This window comes from Cygnus atratus, chromosome 3 (assembly GCF_013377495.2).
Source record: "Cygnus atratus isolate AKBS03 ecotype Queensland, Australia chromosome 3, CAtr_DNAZoo_HiC_assembly, whole genome shotgun sequence".
In the NCBI taxonomy this organism is placed as follows: domain Eukaryota; kingdom Metazoa; phylum Chordata; class Aves; order Anseriformes; family Anatidae; genus Cygnus; species Cygnus atratus.
This window is the reverse complement of record NC_066364.1, coordinates 89623504-89641020: the sequence shown is the minus strand read 5'-3', so window position 1 is coordinate 89641020 and position 17517 is coordinate 89623504. Positions and strand designations below refer to the sequence as shown.

Here is a 17517-nt window from a genome sequence, read left to right as displayed (position 1 = left end):
TGTAAATTACATGCTTAAATCTGAAATTTCCTGGTGAGCAAATGTTCGAATTTTGTTTTTACTTTGGATTTTTTCTCTTTCTATATTTATATAGCTGTATGTTAATACATTGCATGTAATTTAGCATATTAAAATTAATATCATAGCCTAATATGAGTATATAAGAGAATCCAATTCTTAGAATTGAAATAACATATTTTTTAAAATTTATAGCTACAAATTTATTTAGTCTGTCTTATAAACCTATTTGTTGCATTCGGAATTGTTTCTTTTAGACCAGACTATCTTTTTGATGGAAAATTGTTTCCTACCAGTTCTACTTACAGAGAAAAAAATTGTCATGAAGAATTCAGTATTTTATTGTGAACAAATAGTTTCACTAGTTGTGCTTTTGAATAATCCTGTATCATTATGCTTGCATTGACAGGTTTGCTGAAGCTAAATGCCTTGGAGAAAAAATACATGAAGTGAGAAATAAAATAAGTGAGTTCATTTCAGCTTCATTTTACATCTATAGCTGATGAAATTGCAGCATTCAGAGGATACAAAAAGAGAATTATTTTCTAAAATAAATGAATCAATGCTTTATTAATATTTCCAAAGAGATAAATTGTTAACTGATGATAGCAGTCATCATTTTATGTATCAATTTTGTTTTTTCTCAAATAATGTGCAAACATTATTATTCCAAATAACATGATTATTCCAAATAATGTGAAAAACAGCTCAGTTCTTTACTTGAAATGAGATCTGAAATTTAGCAAAGAGAGAAGTTAAGGTATTAACATTAGATTTTCTGAATTTCACTGTAGGATAAAATGATCCAAAAAACTTTGTTCCAAGTTGTGTCATCAATGGATTAAGGACTGTACTTTATCTGTAAATTCATATAGCTTTTGATACAATAAGGTTTCATTGTTGAATTATTCCTCTGCACTTCCTTTATACAGATTAATTAGAGTGACTCTGAGGAGTCCATCAGCTTGGCAGGGGGGTTCTTCGTATTTTGTTTTAGGGCCCCAACATCATATGTTTGGCTTCCAGGTTCAAATTATTCAAAGCCAAGTCACCTAAAGATATATTCAACCTTAAGCTAGGTCTTATCCAATCCTCCTACCAGACCTTTATATGTTCCTAGGTGATTTCTGAGTTCTGTTGATCCCCAATCTGTGATCTCTTTCCTAACAATTGGCTATCCAGGCTCTATGTCCGGTGTGAAACAGTTTTGTTGTCTATCACTGAAGTCTTTGGAGATCAGGTCCTTGACCTGTATGCTGACATTCAGCTGAACCAAGTCCGTGTATGCTGATGTTCAGGTGAACCAAATATCTTCAAGATTACAGTTATAGACTGTGAGGGACTAATTTTAAAAGCAATTTAGCATCCAGTGTCATCACTTCTTGTAACAGCAGTTGACTGCTGGGAAAGAACAAAAATCCCAAGGCTCTTCTGATGATTGCTCTGTACTTTCACCATATTCATGATTATATTCTCTATGGTCATGAAGGGTAGCTACTGCCAGATTCTACTCCCAAGAAACTTCAGGTACACCATAATTTCTGCTCAGAGATGTTATCATAAATGTTATTTCAAATTATGTGAGCTGTGTGGAAAACCTCAGCTATGTTGTCACTGTGTGTTAAAAACACTGCACAAAGGATATTTTGAAGGGATTTAGAACCATAGACATCAGGTGCTGAGCTAGCATTCTGAATATTGGGTTGTTTCAACAAGGCATGGCATTTAAATAAATCTGCCTTCTCTCAGTAGGTGTAATTATCTCCTCCAGATTGGATAGAACATACCTCAATACAGACCTCGTGCGTGGACGTCCCAAGATTGGCCAGTGACAGTAGAATTTCAATATCCACCTTGCAAATACAAGTCTCTCCAGTGTCCATATAAGCTCACTTAAACCCTGCCATTGCAGTCACAGTCTATCCGTCTTCTCTGTTTTATTGTAATCTCTCAAAAAATTACAAGAAGCTGATTTAGGTGACAGTAATACTCTTAGGTCCCGAAAACACTAGTCATCTTGAGCTTGGTGTGGGTTCTGTAGCTCTGTACGTGACTCCCAAATCCACATTTTCCACAGTTGTAAACTGCACAGGTTGGTAGCAAGGGAAACCTGACACAAGTCAGTCAAACTATTTCTTAGCAACATCAGTCAGTTGGCTTATTCCCCTCATGAACTTGGAAAAGCAGGTTAAACCTGCTGTGGATGACAATGAATGTTATCCACCATGTAACAGGAAGTTACCAAGGTGAATCACCAAGGTGAATAATGCCAGTAGCTTTTGGATATCACTGTGCCAAGGCATGAACATGAACCATTAGATCAGGATACAACCTTTTCTTTTCCTCTGCTTCCATCTTGAAATCTGCATTATCCTGATTTAATTCTGTCTCCTGGATTTACTCATCTATGATAGGAAGCTCAGATTATTTCTTGGCCTAGATTGAGGTAGAGCCAAAGTCAGCAGTGGGTGTCAAACTTCTTTCTCTTGCTGAAGTTGAAATCCATTTGAAAGCAGGCAATAAGTATACAAAATATACACCAAATATACACCAGCAATAAGTAGTCACACACTAACACATCATGCTTAGTGCCAGGAGCTGTGATAGCGCTGCTTGGGGATAGGAACCTAGCAGCCACCTTCCATACACCTTGTATTTCATTAGTCTCCATTTTTTCAATTCTGGCAGTAAAATGGAAGAATATTCTTTTCATTTAGTTCATACTGTAATCTTATTGTATAAATAACAAATTCCATCCAGGACATGCAGATTCCATATGGATATGCTGACCTCTACAGATTATGCAGTACTTTGTGGATGGTTTCTAAATACCAATGTTTGAGGCTTGAGAGTGATCATATCATACAGTCCTTCCTTGAATTCTTTCTGTGTAACGTTATGCTGCATATGAAAATTAGCACTCTGGTTGACATGCTTACTGGTTTTTATTCTGCTATTCTTCCCTCCTGTCCAGCATTCTTTTGATCATAGTTGTAAATAAGTCTGCCTATTAGCACCTCTCTAAAAATTAAAACTTTACATCAAGAACAACGCTTCCTGGCTTACTCAGCTTACCAAATGCAATTACACTGGTTAACATAGTTTAGCAGCCTGAAAAAAACTTTCATTTGTCTTGTTCATCATAGTATGCATAACATTAAAGATGCTAAGTAAGGCTATTAAGCTGCCAAATTTTTACTGAAAATGTGGCAGGAAGAATAAGAGCCATCTGCAGCCTGCAACTAGATCTTTCATTTACTTTTATTGTTATTTTGGTTTCCTAAAGCATTCTTGGCTGCCTTGTGCACAATCAAGAACAGATCCCATCAATATCAGTTTGTTATTTCTAAGCTACACTTAATGGTATAAAGCTATGCACCACAGAGGTTATAGAGCACATTTCATGCAATCTGATTATATACTGAGATAGTGACAGTAGTTGGCTGTAACTTGTATGTCATAAATATCCTTTCATTCTGATTGGAAATATTAGTGTTTTTCAGTAAAAAGTAGACAGAATACTCCAACCACTTCTCAATTACATTAGCATCTCAAAAACACATCAGAACATTAGAGCTGGAAAAAGTAATCTGGAATGAGATTTTCATGGTAGGCTTTTCTGGTGTTATAGCTTGCATAAAAAGATTAAGGAACACAGAGTCTAGATGTAAGCTGGAGTTTAAGAGCAAAGTGACTGTAACATAAGAAATGAGACATGGTTACCATGCGCCTTTGCTTCTATACCACATATTCCTGGATTCTGCTTCCTTTTATGTTAATAGAAGAATGTAGAGATTTTTAAATTATTTTTATGGAAAATAATATTTATGTATCAGATTTTTCATCATGCTTACTTTTCACCATGACCTCCTAGAAATAAGAAGGTAAATTTTCTTGTAGGATGAAAGTTTTCCTCTTGTGATACTTAAAAAAGGGGAAAATGTTTCTAACCCAGGTCATTTTAATCATTCATTTTGGTGAATCAGTTTACTACATTGTCACACAACATTTCCATAGGCACAAATAAAGGAGCAAAGTGCTTTGGTGCAAGCACTGAGGAGCAGGATGGTGGGCAGTTCTTTTCCAAATCAGTATACTGCATAAATGCACCATCAAAAGGCAGAGAAATTAAGACTGGATTTGGGCTATGTAGATGTGTCTGGATCAGTTTGAGTGAAATATTCAGAATTGTTTACATATGACCAGGGAATGTAACCAAGGAGTAAACTTTAAATTGCAAATACAGAATCATCAAAATGAAATCAACATAAGTAAAACTGGAAAGAAATAACTGAGAGGTCAGGGAACTAATGGGGACTCTATAACCAACATAGGGGAAGAAATTGACAGTGGGCCAGTACTGACATGCAAATAAACTTTTGTCTTTATTAAAAGACAAATATAGTCTAATATTAAAAACTCTAAAATGTGTATTTCACTGGCTAAGAAAATAAAAAGAAAAAAAAATATTTTCTCATGAAAAAAGTATGCTGTGTCACTGCAAACATTTTTGTATTGCTGGTTTGCTGTAAAGAAACCTTCCTAAACTGCTGGGACATCTAGTCATATCTCTTTTGGCTCTAGTTGTTTGTTTTGCCTATTCCAGTCATAGCCAAGGGAAAGTTTGGAAGAGCTTTTCCAGGTTGTTGCGGTGCTGCTTTTGAGATCTGTTGATGAGGAATTGAGATGGTGTCACTTTCCCTTCTTTGGAAAGCAAGGGTAATAATTCTTACAGTCTATGTTTTATACTGACAGCAAAGAAAATGTTTTAACACTTCGTTTTTGCTACCTTGGTCAGATTCAGTGCATGCATATTTACCCTTCTGCAGCAAGACGACCAGCATAGTAGAATGGATTTTTGCTGTCATGATGACCAATTTGATCAGCGGGAGGGCAATGACCTCTATGAATCTATATAAAGAGTTTACACTGACCAGAATCCAGTGTGTGGACAAATCTGGAAGCAACTAGCTGTTGCAGTTTGGAAGCTGGCTACCGCAGACATCAACAGTCTGCCATTAATCCAGTTTGAGCTCTTGGTAATGTGGTATCACAGATTTATGAGGTGATTCAGCTAAGTGTGAGGAACATAACTAATATTACTGATGTCATTAGATGGTTTTCAGAGAGTAGATTTTCCAAACTGCTCAGGATGTCAATATGCAATAAATGCCAAAAAATATGCCAAAAAATGCATGTATGGGACAATACTCGAGAATAAAGTGATATGGAAATATAGCATCTCCCTTGTCAGGGTTAACAGTTTTATTTCTAGGACGTGGTTATCAACAAGGTGTTTTTATACCATTACCAAAAGCATTGTGTGAAAGTTCTGACAGTAAGGAGAAAAAGTCGACATCTGAACAAATTGCAAATCATTAAATAACAACAAAAAGTGCTACTATATGGATCATAGAGCAAGGAAGAGTTGGGGACATTAAAAATACTGTTTTCCATGTAGGTTAAAACAGTGCATTCATTCAGAATTTAGTGACTACAAATGTTTCTCATACACAAAAATGTGCCACATATTAGAAGCATTTAAGATTAGTAAACATTTCCAGTTCATCCCTGTAAATGTCTGTTTTGGAGTATTTATACCACTAGTAAGGTTAGTTTTTTCCTAAGGAAAAAAAGTGTACTAAATGGTATTTAATGCCCAAAGGAAAGCAGCTGTTGTTTTTAGTCTGTCCAGAAATCAGCTAATGTTATAATTGAAGCTGAGAGAGAAAGGGCAAAGTCATGTGGGAGTAATAACTGTGTGAGGAAACAGGCACTCTTGGAATGAGAAAGGGTAGGTGGGTGGATTATGTGCACATGATGTTGATGATGCAGCTATACCCACAGGAATGCTGAGATGTTGCACTTCTCTGCCTCATTTCAACCTTGGATTTTAGTGCACAAGATCATAGGATACCAAAACCAATGACAGTCTTTAATGAAGGCATGTCCTTGTATTGCAAAGTGATATTATTGAAGGGTCTTCATCTAATTTTCCTGCAAATTATTCAAAAAATTGTCCTTTTACATCACAGTTCATTGAGATCTTCACTGAAATAGTAAGGACTGAGGGAGAGTGAGGACAAGGTGTAACAGTGCTCAAGGACAATATTGATCCCAACTCGCTGTCTTATAGCTTGCACTGTTATTTCTGTGAAAGCAAAGTAAATGTAAAACCTAACTAGAACCTAAATAATGTAAAACCTTCATTTATAAACACCTTTTTCTCTACATGCAAGACTGTATGTATGTATACATACTATGGAAGAGAGAAAAAATGCTCACTTGCAATTTCTTACTCATGACAATAGCAGAGATTTAGTGTATACGACAAAGAAACTATTTAAATTTAATTTAAAATTTATTTTAATTTTAATTTAAAATGAACAGTCAGGTTGTAGAGTTGAGAATTAAAATGATGGTATAAAAGGAGCCCACTGCTGGCAAGGTTTTAATTTGAAGATTTATAATCTCTGATTACAGCTGCTATTCCTGCTTCATCATTTTTGTATTGCAGTATGTAATGTTTTCTGTCTGAAAACTTCTGGGAAGCAGCAGTATTCTGAATTAGGGATGGACAGCAATAAACCTAAAACTTGGTGTTGGTTTAGTAAATGAGTTCTTCCTCATACAGCCACAATTTCCTTACTTTGATCATCTAGTATTTTCTCTTTCTTCCTCCATAGCCTGTTTCTTATTGTCATATACACATAAATACACCTTTTCTAAAGAAAAATCAAGGACAGATAACCCTCACACGCTTTTAACAGTCTGTATATTGTTAAAAAATCAAGCTCTTCTTTCTATATTGCACATGAAACAGCTGAAAAAAAATCCACTATTTTTAGCAGCAATAGCAGCAAGCAGTAAGCGTATTAATAATTTATCTGAAGAGCAATTAAGACAAGTATAAAAATACAAAAAAATGACAAAACACACAGTAATAGAAATATAGTTGCACAGCTATATTGCTAGCCATTGCAGAACTTTTAGTTTTTGATATCTTCCTCTGTAAATAAATACTTCATTGATTAACACCTCTACTTCCACATACTTGGCACTATTTAATAATTGATGAAATTTTACTACATGCCATAGCACAAATGAAAGACAGTAATGATGGTAGTCTCATCTTACTGCCTGCAAGAAATTCTCTTTTGAAAAGTTATTTTTCTGTGGTCATTCTTCATCCCCATGGAGATAAGCAAAATGGATCTACTTTTAATTGCAAAGCAAGAATATTTTATGTAAGGTTTTTCTTTAATCTTACCCTGCTTTATGAAATGAACTGATAACTGCTTTTTGCATAGATAAGAACTGAAATAAGGTAAAGTGATGTTTTCAGGTAGAGGTGGTCAGGGAGCACTCTGTTGTCTATGTTGTATATCTTCAGTATTTAGCTTCACATGCTGGAATAAATTACTTACTTTGAGAAAGGAGAACAATTACTGAAGAACTCTAATCCCAAGGAGGACTGTAGGAATGTAATGCATATTTTAGTCTATGATTATATGGATTGAAAGAGTTGGGAGAAGTCATGCACGAACAAAACAGCATTTTTAAGATATAACTCTTCTGTTGACAAAAAATCCATTCTTTGCATGGAACCTAAATTAAATGAATATGTTGCCATGATTTGCTATATAAAATAAACTTCATCAAAATCAACATGTTGCTTTCTTAAAGTCTATATTATAAGTAGCGTTATCTATTAATTTCATATTAATGCAAATGTTCTGAGTCAGGACATTAGGTCACTGGACATTGTATCAGCTATGAATGAAGTGAGGCTGTAATAAGAGAGAAATTACTGTGCTTTGAAATGCATTCCATTCTTCAGTGTAACAATTTGAAATACTTATTCTTTTATAGAAATGAACATTGAGACTTCAGAACTGCTGATTAGTATAATTCACTGTTCTAGTTTAATTCCAGAACGTATCAAGTACTTACACAGTCTTACATCGGTTATATATATATTCAGTGGGTTTTACTGGAAATGACTAGTGCAGAGGTAAAATAGCAGGAGTGGTTTTAACAAAGGTCTGAAAAATTGCAGAGAAAACAAAACAAAACAAAAGGTTACATTCCACCATTCCACAAGCAAATCTGATTCAAATGAGATGCAAACAGCTCATAAATAAATGAATTCACCATTAAGATTTAACAAATAGATAACACAATAATGTCATTCCACAGTGTTTCATTCTTCAGGTAGCTTAGTATGAATTGCTATTCTTAGCAGAGACCTTTAAAGTCCACAGAACTTGAAATCTTGAAACCTTCATTCAAGAAAAACTCTAGCTGAGGGCAGTTTGAGTTCTACTAGTGTAAGGATTGAAAAGAAGATTCTGAAAATACTTCCATGTTTGACTTTATTGTTGTTGTTTCAGTTGATAAAAGACAACAAGCATTAGATATGACAGTAATATAAAGAGTCAAATTAAATTGCTCATGTTATGAATTATGTTGCAATATAGTCTGCCTTTGAGATCTCCAAAGCTGCCTCCTTGAATCACACTCACAATTTCACCAAGCTTTATACCACTGAGGCTGCTTGTCCTGCTGGTTTTGAGAGCGATCTATCATTGTGCACTCAACCAGTCATTTTGGGACTGCCCTCTCTTTAAAAGGTGCGGTGAGGACTACTACTGTGAACTGTTATTACTATTCATTGTGAACTACAAACATCCAAAGGAAAAAAAGTTGTTTGTCTGTTAGTTGTTCTTTAAGACATGCTCATATATACAGTCAGAATTTGTCCTCCTATTTTTCCTGCCAAAGTTTCTGAGGGATTTTCAGGTATTCTGAGACTGACAGGGGAACAAAAATTGTATGTGTGCTGCACAAGTTGGCTGAGGCAAGATGTGCAATCATATGAATGTAGACTGTACATGTCAAGGAAAAGCAGTCATACATAGGTAGCCATTCTTTCTGGTTCTAATTGTCTTTGTTTCTTTTGTTTATCCTTTCATTCTGTTTCTCATGAAGAAAATCTGTCCTCTTGCTCTACAATAGGGGTATAATAATCCAACATCAGTGGGAAGAATAGGCCAATTTTATGGTATGTTTTTAATTGATGTCCTTGACTTCCATGATGTTTATCACAAGCATCTGTTATGCTGAATAATTTAAAAGAATGGTTAAGTAGTGAGGCTATTTGCAGAGGATACTCAGCAATTAGGAGAAGTTAGTCTCAGGAGTCTGAGCTTTTTTTAAGGATGCTTAAGAGGCATGTTAGTTGTGACCATGGTCTTTAAGAGGAGCAAAGAAGAAGCTGTTTCATACATAGGTATTAAAAAAAAAAAAAAAAAAGAGTGCTATAGTTTCCCTGTAAAAAGATAAGTATAAAAAATATTATAAGCTAGCTAAAAAATGATATTACAGAGTATGTGGTCTAAACAATGGATCTATTTAGCAAATTTCCAACACCCGTCAGTGGTTTGTCTTGTGCAATGTCCAAACACAAGGAGTCTCTGTGGACGGGAAGTGATTTTGCATTTGATAAAAGGTGTGGCTCATTAGGTATAGGAATCAACTTGTAAAAATGTATATGTGAGGAGGCATTGCAGCAAAAGAGAAAGATGAAGTATTTTAAATAATAAAATCTTTCCTAACATCTTAATTCTTCAGAATTAGCTCAGCTGGTATTCAGGAATGATACAACAGGTATAGCATGGTTTTTCCAGTACTTTTCCTTATTTTACCAGCAAGTATTTCACCCTACAGAAGTATTGTGTAGTGCCTTTAAACATTACACAGAGTTCTGTGTCACTAGAGAAAAACTTGCATGAACAGTAAGAGAATTTGCCATTTATCTTGTTCTTTGATTAGAGTCCATTCTTGATATGGAGAAGCTCCCTGGGACCCAAGGGAACTCAATGCTTGGTACTTAAAAACTAAGGGCCCCAGACATTCTTCAGGCAGAAATCTGAGCAGTGCAGTAAATCTGAAATGCTCAGAATATGTTGAGCATGTGCAACTGGGCACTCATGCAGCAAACACAGTGCAACCCATCAAGCACCACCTGTAGGTGTCAAACTGACTGTATGTGCCCAGCTGGCTCCTACAAAGTCTGCTCAGTGTCATACCGCATGTGTGATGGTTATGTGTCCAGGATTTCTGGCTGCCTGGCAGCTGCTACCCCAGCTGGACTGCCGAGTACCTGAGAAATTCTGGACAAACAGCCAAATCAGTGATCTAGAACAAGCCAAAACAGTAGCTCACCATAAGAAGTAGTAGATGTGACAAGTACACATCAGTGGAGAATGGAAGCTCTTTGAAAAGGGAGATTGCCTGCTTACTGTTTCACCACTTCTCTTCGAGCAATGGGATGGATATACACGGAAAAATAAAGCCTCAGTACATTTAGTCGCCATGGATTTCTTCTCTCTTGGGAAGCTGTCTGCATGTTGCAGATGTCCTCTGCTGCTTAACAGAGAGAGAGTCAGTCTTGCTCTCAGGACACAGAAGTTCTGTCAGAAAAAGCAACACAAGTAGTGTTTCTACCATACTTAATCTCGGGTGCACAGCTATGCTATAAACTGTAGAGGGATGTCCCTTCTGACTAACGTAACGAAGCACATTAGCTCTGCAAAACCTGCAGCCATCTGTGAGAAAAACAAAAGAGAAAACAGGCCACAGGGACAAACAGTCCCCCAGCTGTAATTTCCCAGCTGGGATGTTATTCAATGTGGCTCAGTGCCTAGAAGCCTTAGCCTGTTTCTGATCTCCAGGTCAGTTTCAAAGTAGTTTTGTAATAAACCAGGCATGTTTATGTGTCCACCAAAAATAGCAGTAGCTGTTAAAGCTGAAGCCATTCGGCATGGCTGACACAGTCACCAGATTCTTTCTCCTTAATTTCTTGGCCCAATTGTTTTGCAACATAAAGCTGAAAAAACATAGTTCCTATGTGTGTTTGTTTTGAATAAATATCTGATCATCTTGCCATTATGACTGCATTTTGGAATCTATTTTTTAAACGTTACATTTTGGTTTTTGGAAATGTGGAATTAAAAATACAGAAAGCTGATTTTCTGCAGATTTTATTTCTTAACCACCTTGTCACCATCTGCAGTTCATTCTTTGTTAGAAATGTGATTTACTTTGCTTTACAGGATGCTACTTCTTATTTTTCCATTTGATTACAAATTCTTCCGTTTCAATTTATTTCCTTCTTTCCATAATAAAGTATAACTTACTTTTGCCCCAACTCCACTAAAGTTCTTTTTCTGCTGATGTCCAGCTCACTTCAGGCATGATTTCTATGTCTCAGTTCAGCCAGTAACCTGTAGAGCACAATACATAAATCCTGTGATCTCTCTCAGCATCTTTCATATGATCTCCTTTCTCAAGGTGCCATGCAGGTAGAATAGGTGTCATGAATTTCCCACAGGCCTGGCTACAAAATGGTAGCTGGTTACTACCATCTTGGGCAGACTTAGAGCTGTGATGAAAATCTCCATAATCTATTTTCTTGTTTTAGGAGCAGCCAGTTGGCTCATAATATAAAGTGGTGGGTGACAGGAGTATATTTTTCTTTCTCATTAGTTAAAGGTTCATGTTAATACTTTTTTTGTTGTTGTTCTTTCAGTGTTCGTAGTGAATCAGAGTAATCAATGAACTGCTGTGTTTGTAATCAACAAATCATATTTTTGATTTATGTGAGAGCTTGTGCCTAGAATCTCAAGAGAAATCACTGCAAAGTAGCATAGGAGCAGCAACTCATACTGTGTTGGAGTAGTGAGGTTATGTTTGATTAGTGTAATTCTTAACACCAACGATTAAGCAATGAACAATAAAGTAATACCTTTAGCTGAATGACAGTCCCCAGAAAACTGATAGTAAGATGAGCAAACAAGGAAGGAAACCAGACAAGAATACAAAGTCCATTATTGTAGCCTGTGAAGTAATAGTTTGCCCTTCTGTAAACAGGCGAGACAATCCATCTTTGTTATACTTACTGTAGGCAATGTAAATATCATAGGTCTAATTCTTGTCTCACTTCAGGAGCACCTAGATTGATGGCAGCTGTACCAGAGCTGTCTGTGCTGCCACTGCTCCAGCACCAGGTCATGCGTGGGTAGGTGTCAGAGGAGACAGAAGGAACGATGTTATTGCTATCCGTCTGTCAGTCCTTTGTTAGTGCAGGATTTGTCTCCCCTGATCTGCTGGATCTGAGGCTAAAAAGAGAATTAAGGAGCCCTAGCAGCCTTCTGACAGCCTTGCTCCTTTTTCTGCTTATCTGTGTAAAAAGAGGAGAGAGGATACTATCTTCAGTAATGCAAAATTGTCCTTGCAGCAGCACTTAGGAAATTTAAAAAATGAAATTTTTTTTGAAGGTACAAGTCTTCTGGCTTCAGGGGGTAATACATATGTTTATGCCAATGCAAAATATTGTCCATTGTTTCAGTGTAGCTTGCATATGTGTTTTTTTTATTTTCAAACAATAGGCAATGCTCCTGGGTGACAGTGCATAGGCTGAATGGGTCCTTAGAATGAGAAAACATGATTTGTCAAATGACTTATTCAGAAAATACCAAACTGAATGAATTCATTTGAACAGCTCTATTATGCTCCCCTGATGTGCTATTCTTTAAACAGAGGAACCTTATTAGTGTAACAGTCACTCCAGGCCTAAGATGCTAATGTTTTCTTTGGAACTATGTTGGAATCTACATATGTAGGAAACATTTTCATTTTATAATTATTACAAATGATGTTCTGTTCTTTAGAAAGAGAAGTATTTTCAGGGGAAAAAGTTATGCTCAGGAAGATCCTAAGTAAACACTTTTTTTTTACTTCGGGTTTACACTAGAATAACTAAAACCAAATGGACCGAGCTCATTGGATTCAATCAAGTTATGAACTGCCGTGACTATATACTTTGGAAAAGTACCTCTCAGTAACAGATTTTCTGGTTGTAGTATGTCTACAGACTGAAAATAGTTAGTATTGCTGGATTTCTATGCTCCATTTTGCTACTTTATTAGGCTAATAAGTTCTGATGCTGTCAGCTTTTTAAATTTCCTCTTTAAGAGAGGTTAGATATTTATCACTATATTATAATTTCTAAAATATTCCAACATTCTTTTGTACACAAAGTTTCCCTTAAGAGTGTCTTTATTTAGTACTGGCTATTCTGAGAATTTAGAAATGAGGAATCAGTCCCTCAAACTCTGGAGATGGTAGACCCATTAGCTCATTCAGAGTTACGCTGTCGAAGAATGATTCTCCTTCATGAGCACTGAAATAGAAAATCGTGTTTCATAGGATCCTGTGATTCATTTACGCATCTCGCCAGCATTGATGCAGATTTGCAGTATATGCATATGTACTTACATGTACTGAAATACAGTAGCTTTTTTCCCAGTCAACCTAGTTCTTAAATCATGTAGAACTAGTGATGTCGCCACAGCTGGTTGTGAATGTTGCAGGAGTGCAATCAACAGTGAATAGTTGTATTATGCAAATGTTCTCATGCACTTTTCTTAAAGCTGAAGGAAGACCTCTGTTCAGAGCTGATGATGTCATTCTGCAGGTTATATACAATCAGGATGCATTTTAAATTGCTGAGCAATTAAAGAAGCAGGGTTAGGCTCATCCAAAACACTAAATATATAAAATATCTTCGCAGAAAGCTATTCCAGGTTTTACTAGGGTGTTAATATGCTTCTAATACACCCCCACACCTCCTGCCCAAAAAACAAACCAATCAAATAAAAACCATTCAAGAGCTTGGTGTATTTATCACAATAAATAAGCATTAAAAAACTGCCACACACCCATTTCTACTCTGACCTTGTCTCCATCACTTTGAAAACCTGACGTGCCCTCAAAACATGATAGCATAGCTAAGCAGGTCCAGCACCGTAATTGTGTTATATGTATTTTATTTTGAATTTTCTGACATATCTGCTCTGTTCCTAGCTTTAGTCTAGGTGTGTCTCATCTGAACAGAAGTCTCACAGCAATGTGAGCTCAATTCCAGGGCAATTGCTTGGGTAAGATAGTAACATTGAAAAGTGATGTGAAGGTATATAGTGAAGCCTGGACTGCTAAACTTATTTTTTCTGTTGGAAAACGCTGGCCAGAAAAAATATCACAGAATGAAACTGGACATCGAGTTAGTGCATAGAAATCACAAAGCCACAAAGGTACTATAATAATAATAATAAATAAATAAATATTTTTTTATTTTTTTTAAATGTGCCTATCTTCTACCTGGATATGTTCACTCTCTGTTGAAAATATTAATTAAGCCTGAGGTATAATTATCAGAAAAATTGCATGGGGTAAAATATCTTGTCTTTGAATTTGCCTGTTCATGCTCTAAGACCTATTACTTATTTTTAAGCTTCTTAAATTTGGACATTTGGTAAAAAGAAAAAAAAAAAAAAGACCCATGTACAAAGCTGTTCCTCTGACTTTATTTTCATCATTTTTTATCTTCACATTAATTTCTCAGAAATAATCAAGAGATAACTTGTACTTAGTCATATAGATGAGCATCCACAGCACTAATTCACAGATTACGATTTCTTATCCATATGGCATTGCTTTTCAGTCATGCTTTTGGGGCCAGCTTAATATTTAATTCATGAACAAATAGATGTGATAAACAACAGAGCAACAGCTTCCAGATGTGCATCATTTCCGACTCCTTTCCAGCATACAAGAAAAGATAGATGCACAGAATATTTCTTAACTTTGGACAACACGTAAAGAAACCTCTGACATTCAAGGTATAGCTTAAAGGAAATTCAGACACCTGGATTCAGGAGAGCTATCGAGAAACTAAAGATTCTAGTCCACTTTTATTCCTGAAATACAACAAACTGCCTTTGCTAGTGCATACAGAAGTACTGCTATACTGACCGAGCTGACTGTCCAGGTGCCTATCTCCTATCCATAGAGAATCCAGAAATTACATGTTCTGCTGCTGAAGTCTCCTGGAGAGTACTTTTTGATAAACACCCATGCTTGGCTAAAAATGCTTGGCAGCATTGAATTCAACTTAAAAAAAAAAAAAATGAGTAGTGACAGCCAACTTTGGGATGATAGTATACAGTTCTGAGCATTTGTTTCTAAACTCAGAAGGCATCCAAGTTCTGAATTCCGGTTTCAAGGAGATGTTGAACTGCATTCCAGAGCACTTACTGTTTTCTGTTGGTTAGCCTAGATATCCCAGTATTGTATATGCATACTGTTATGAATTTATGTGCACTTTCCATATTGCTTCCTATGCCTTTGGGTAAATGGGTCTGTGGTACATTCTAGCATTCTCCCTGTTTAGATGAAAGGGACTTGGAGTACGCCTCAACAATTGTACTGGGTCTGGCTGGGATGTAGGCCAGGCCTACAGAGCCTATGACAATCTGTACTAAAAGGAAGAGAGAGGTCCCAAATGCTATGATGAGAAAAATACAGTTTCTGTACAGGTTTGCTGTGTAGCCCTATCAAAGCATTTTTGTGTACCAACCAGGAGGTACAAAAAGCTACCAGAAAAAAGGAGAAAAAAAAATGTGGAATAAAGGTCATTATGGAAATGCAGACCAAACAATGAACAGTTACAGAAATGCCCCTCAATCAGAAAGTGTAAGCACCCATTTTAGTAAGAAAAATAATTATGATGTAATCTGGCCAGAACTAACAAGAACATGTAGGAAACGGGGAGGCAGGGGAGTTAGTCTGGAGGTTAGAAATGAAGTTGGAGCAAAATTTAGAGTACTATATCTTGAGCAGCTCAAGAAACAATCAGTGAAGTCAAGTGCAGTGTTATCCTACAGCAATGTGTGGCAGAGAGGACTATCTCATAAGAAGCTTTCTGTTTGTAGATTATTTTATGCTTGAAGGTATTAAATGTGTTGATATAAACTGTTACTGTCTATGCTGAGTACTGCAAGGAAGGGACCATGTCCCAGTCAGACATTTTAAATAATAAAATGTGCAGTAGCCTACACCATAATAAAATGTACGCATTTGAATCTGTGATAAATAAATTTCAAAGAATGAGAGTACGTTAGGAGAATTGTACATTTACAAATGTGTTTGTTTATGTGCTGAGTGTAGACTGTGTTTTGAAACCATGGATTTGGTGGAAGTTGTACTTCCAATTCTGAACCTGTTGTCTTTCTGGGGTTCTCTGACTGATGAGTTCTACTAAATACCACCATTTACCTTGCTCTTAGTGGTCTGCCCAATCTCTTTGCTGGCATTTACTGTTTCTACTCCTTTGTGACTAGCACAGCCTGCAAAAGACTGTTTAGTAGTATTTCACGTGTTCCAGTTAACTTGATAATGTCACAGCTTAAATTGCCAATGAAGACATGCTTCTGCGGAGTTGCCAAACTGTGCTGGAATAGCCAGAACACAGGCACATTCTTGCTTCTACCTCCTCTATTTTGGGGTCAGAAACCTTTGACAGCAAACCTTGGAAGGGGAGAAAAGGGAGGCGGAAGGAGAAAGGAAAGCCAGTTAAATCTTAGACTGCTGCAGATGTTTCTTCTGTGAACAAAAGGCAGAAATCTGCTGCCGCGGGTTATACTTTATGATATGTTGCTCAAGTACTGTCATTAATATATTTTTAATGCTGATGAGTCTCATCTTACCTTGAAAAATATGTTGGCTATTGTTAGAAGACCCTGAGTGCTTCAGTAGTGATTTTTCTTTCCTGATGCCACAGAGACTTTCTGAAAGTTAAGGCTTGTCAGTGTACATGGAGATTTGGCCAACCTTGTATTCCAAAATAGATCACTTGCCTCAGAAATAGTGTTGAGTCAGGTTGCTAGTACAGACTATTTTGTCTTCCCAAGTTGTCCTCAAAGAACTATTTGACCCTTTTTTTTTTTCCATTGGAGCAGGACAAGTGATATAAAGAAGAGTCAGAATTTGCCCCAAATATTTCTCTGGCTCAGAAAAAGGCTGAACAGCTTGCCTGCTGTTACTGTTGTGGGATGCTGAGATAAAATAGATGTTTTTGTTGTTGTTCCATGACTTTTCTTGACAGATACTATCATATGTTGTGTTCTTATAAAATTTCAGCACCAGGTTTTCAAAAGTATCTAATACATCTGATAAGATTTCCAATAACTATCTCCATTTGAAGTTTCCTCGTTTGAGAAATTACTTCATTCAAGTATCTCCATTTGAGTTCAGTGTCTCCAAGTTAAATGCCTGAGTAGAGATAAGATATTTTAGAAATCCTTTGTAAGCTGTTAAAACTCCGGCCTCAAGTTCAGTGGAAAATATGTCCCTACAGGGCTTATGGAAGTTATGCGAGTACCCTGCTTCTCCATCTCTAAAACCTTCCTCATAGATAATTTGCTGAATATACAGCTTCAATATGTTCTCATTCAGCAAGATTCCTTGTCCTCCTCAAGTGGATGCATACAACTTTATTAATCAAATGCAATTGATGCAGATCCTAGAGTAGGTCTTCAGAGATCCTAGAGTAGGTCTAACTGCATATGTAGGGACCTTGCATTACTAACAGTGAAC

General features: G+C 36.4%; 1 protein-coding gene across 1 annotated transcript in view; it reads left to right on the top strand.

The window, feature by feature from the left end:
- KIF6 (kinesin family member 6) overlaps nucleotides 1-17517 on the top strand; it is a 169634-nt gene that overhangs the window by 115026 nt on the left and 37091 nt on the right. Inside the window, exon 15 of the mRNA XM_035563115.2 lies at nucleotides 428-483. Within this exon, the coding sequence (XP_035419008.1) occupies nucleotides 428-483 (56 nt within the window). The remainder of the gene's footprint in view (nucleotides 1-427; nucleotides 484-17517) is intronic.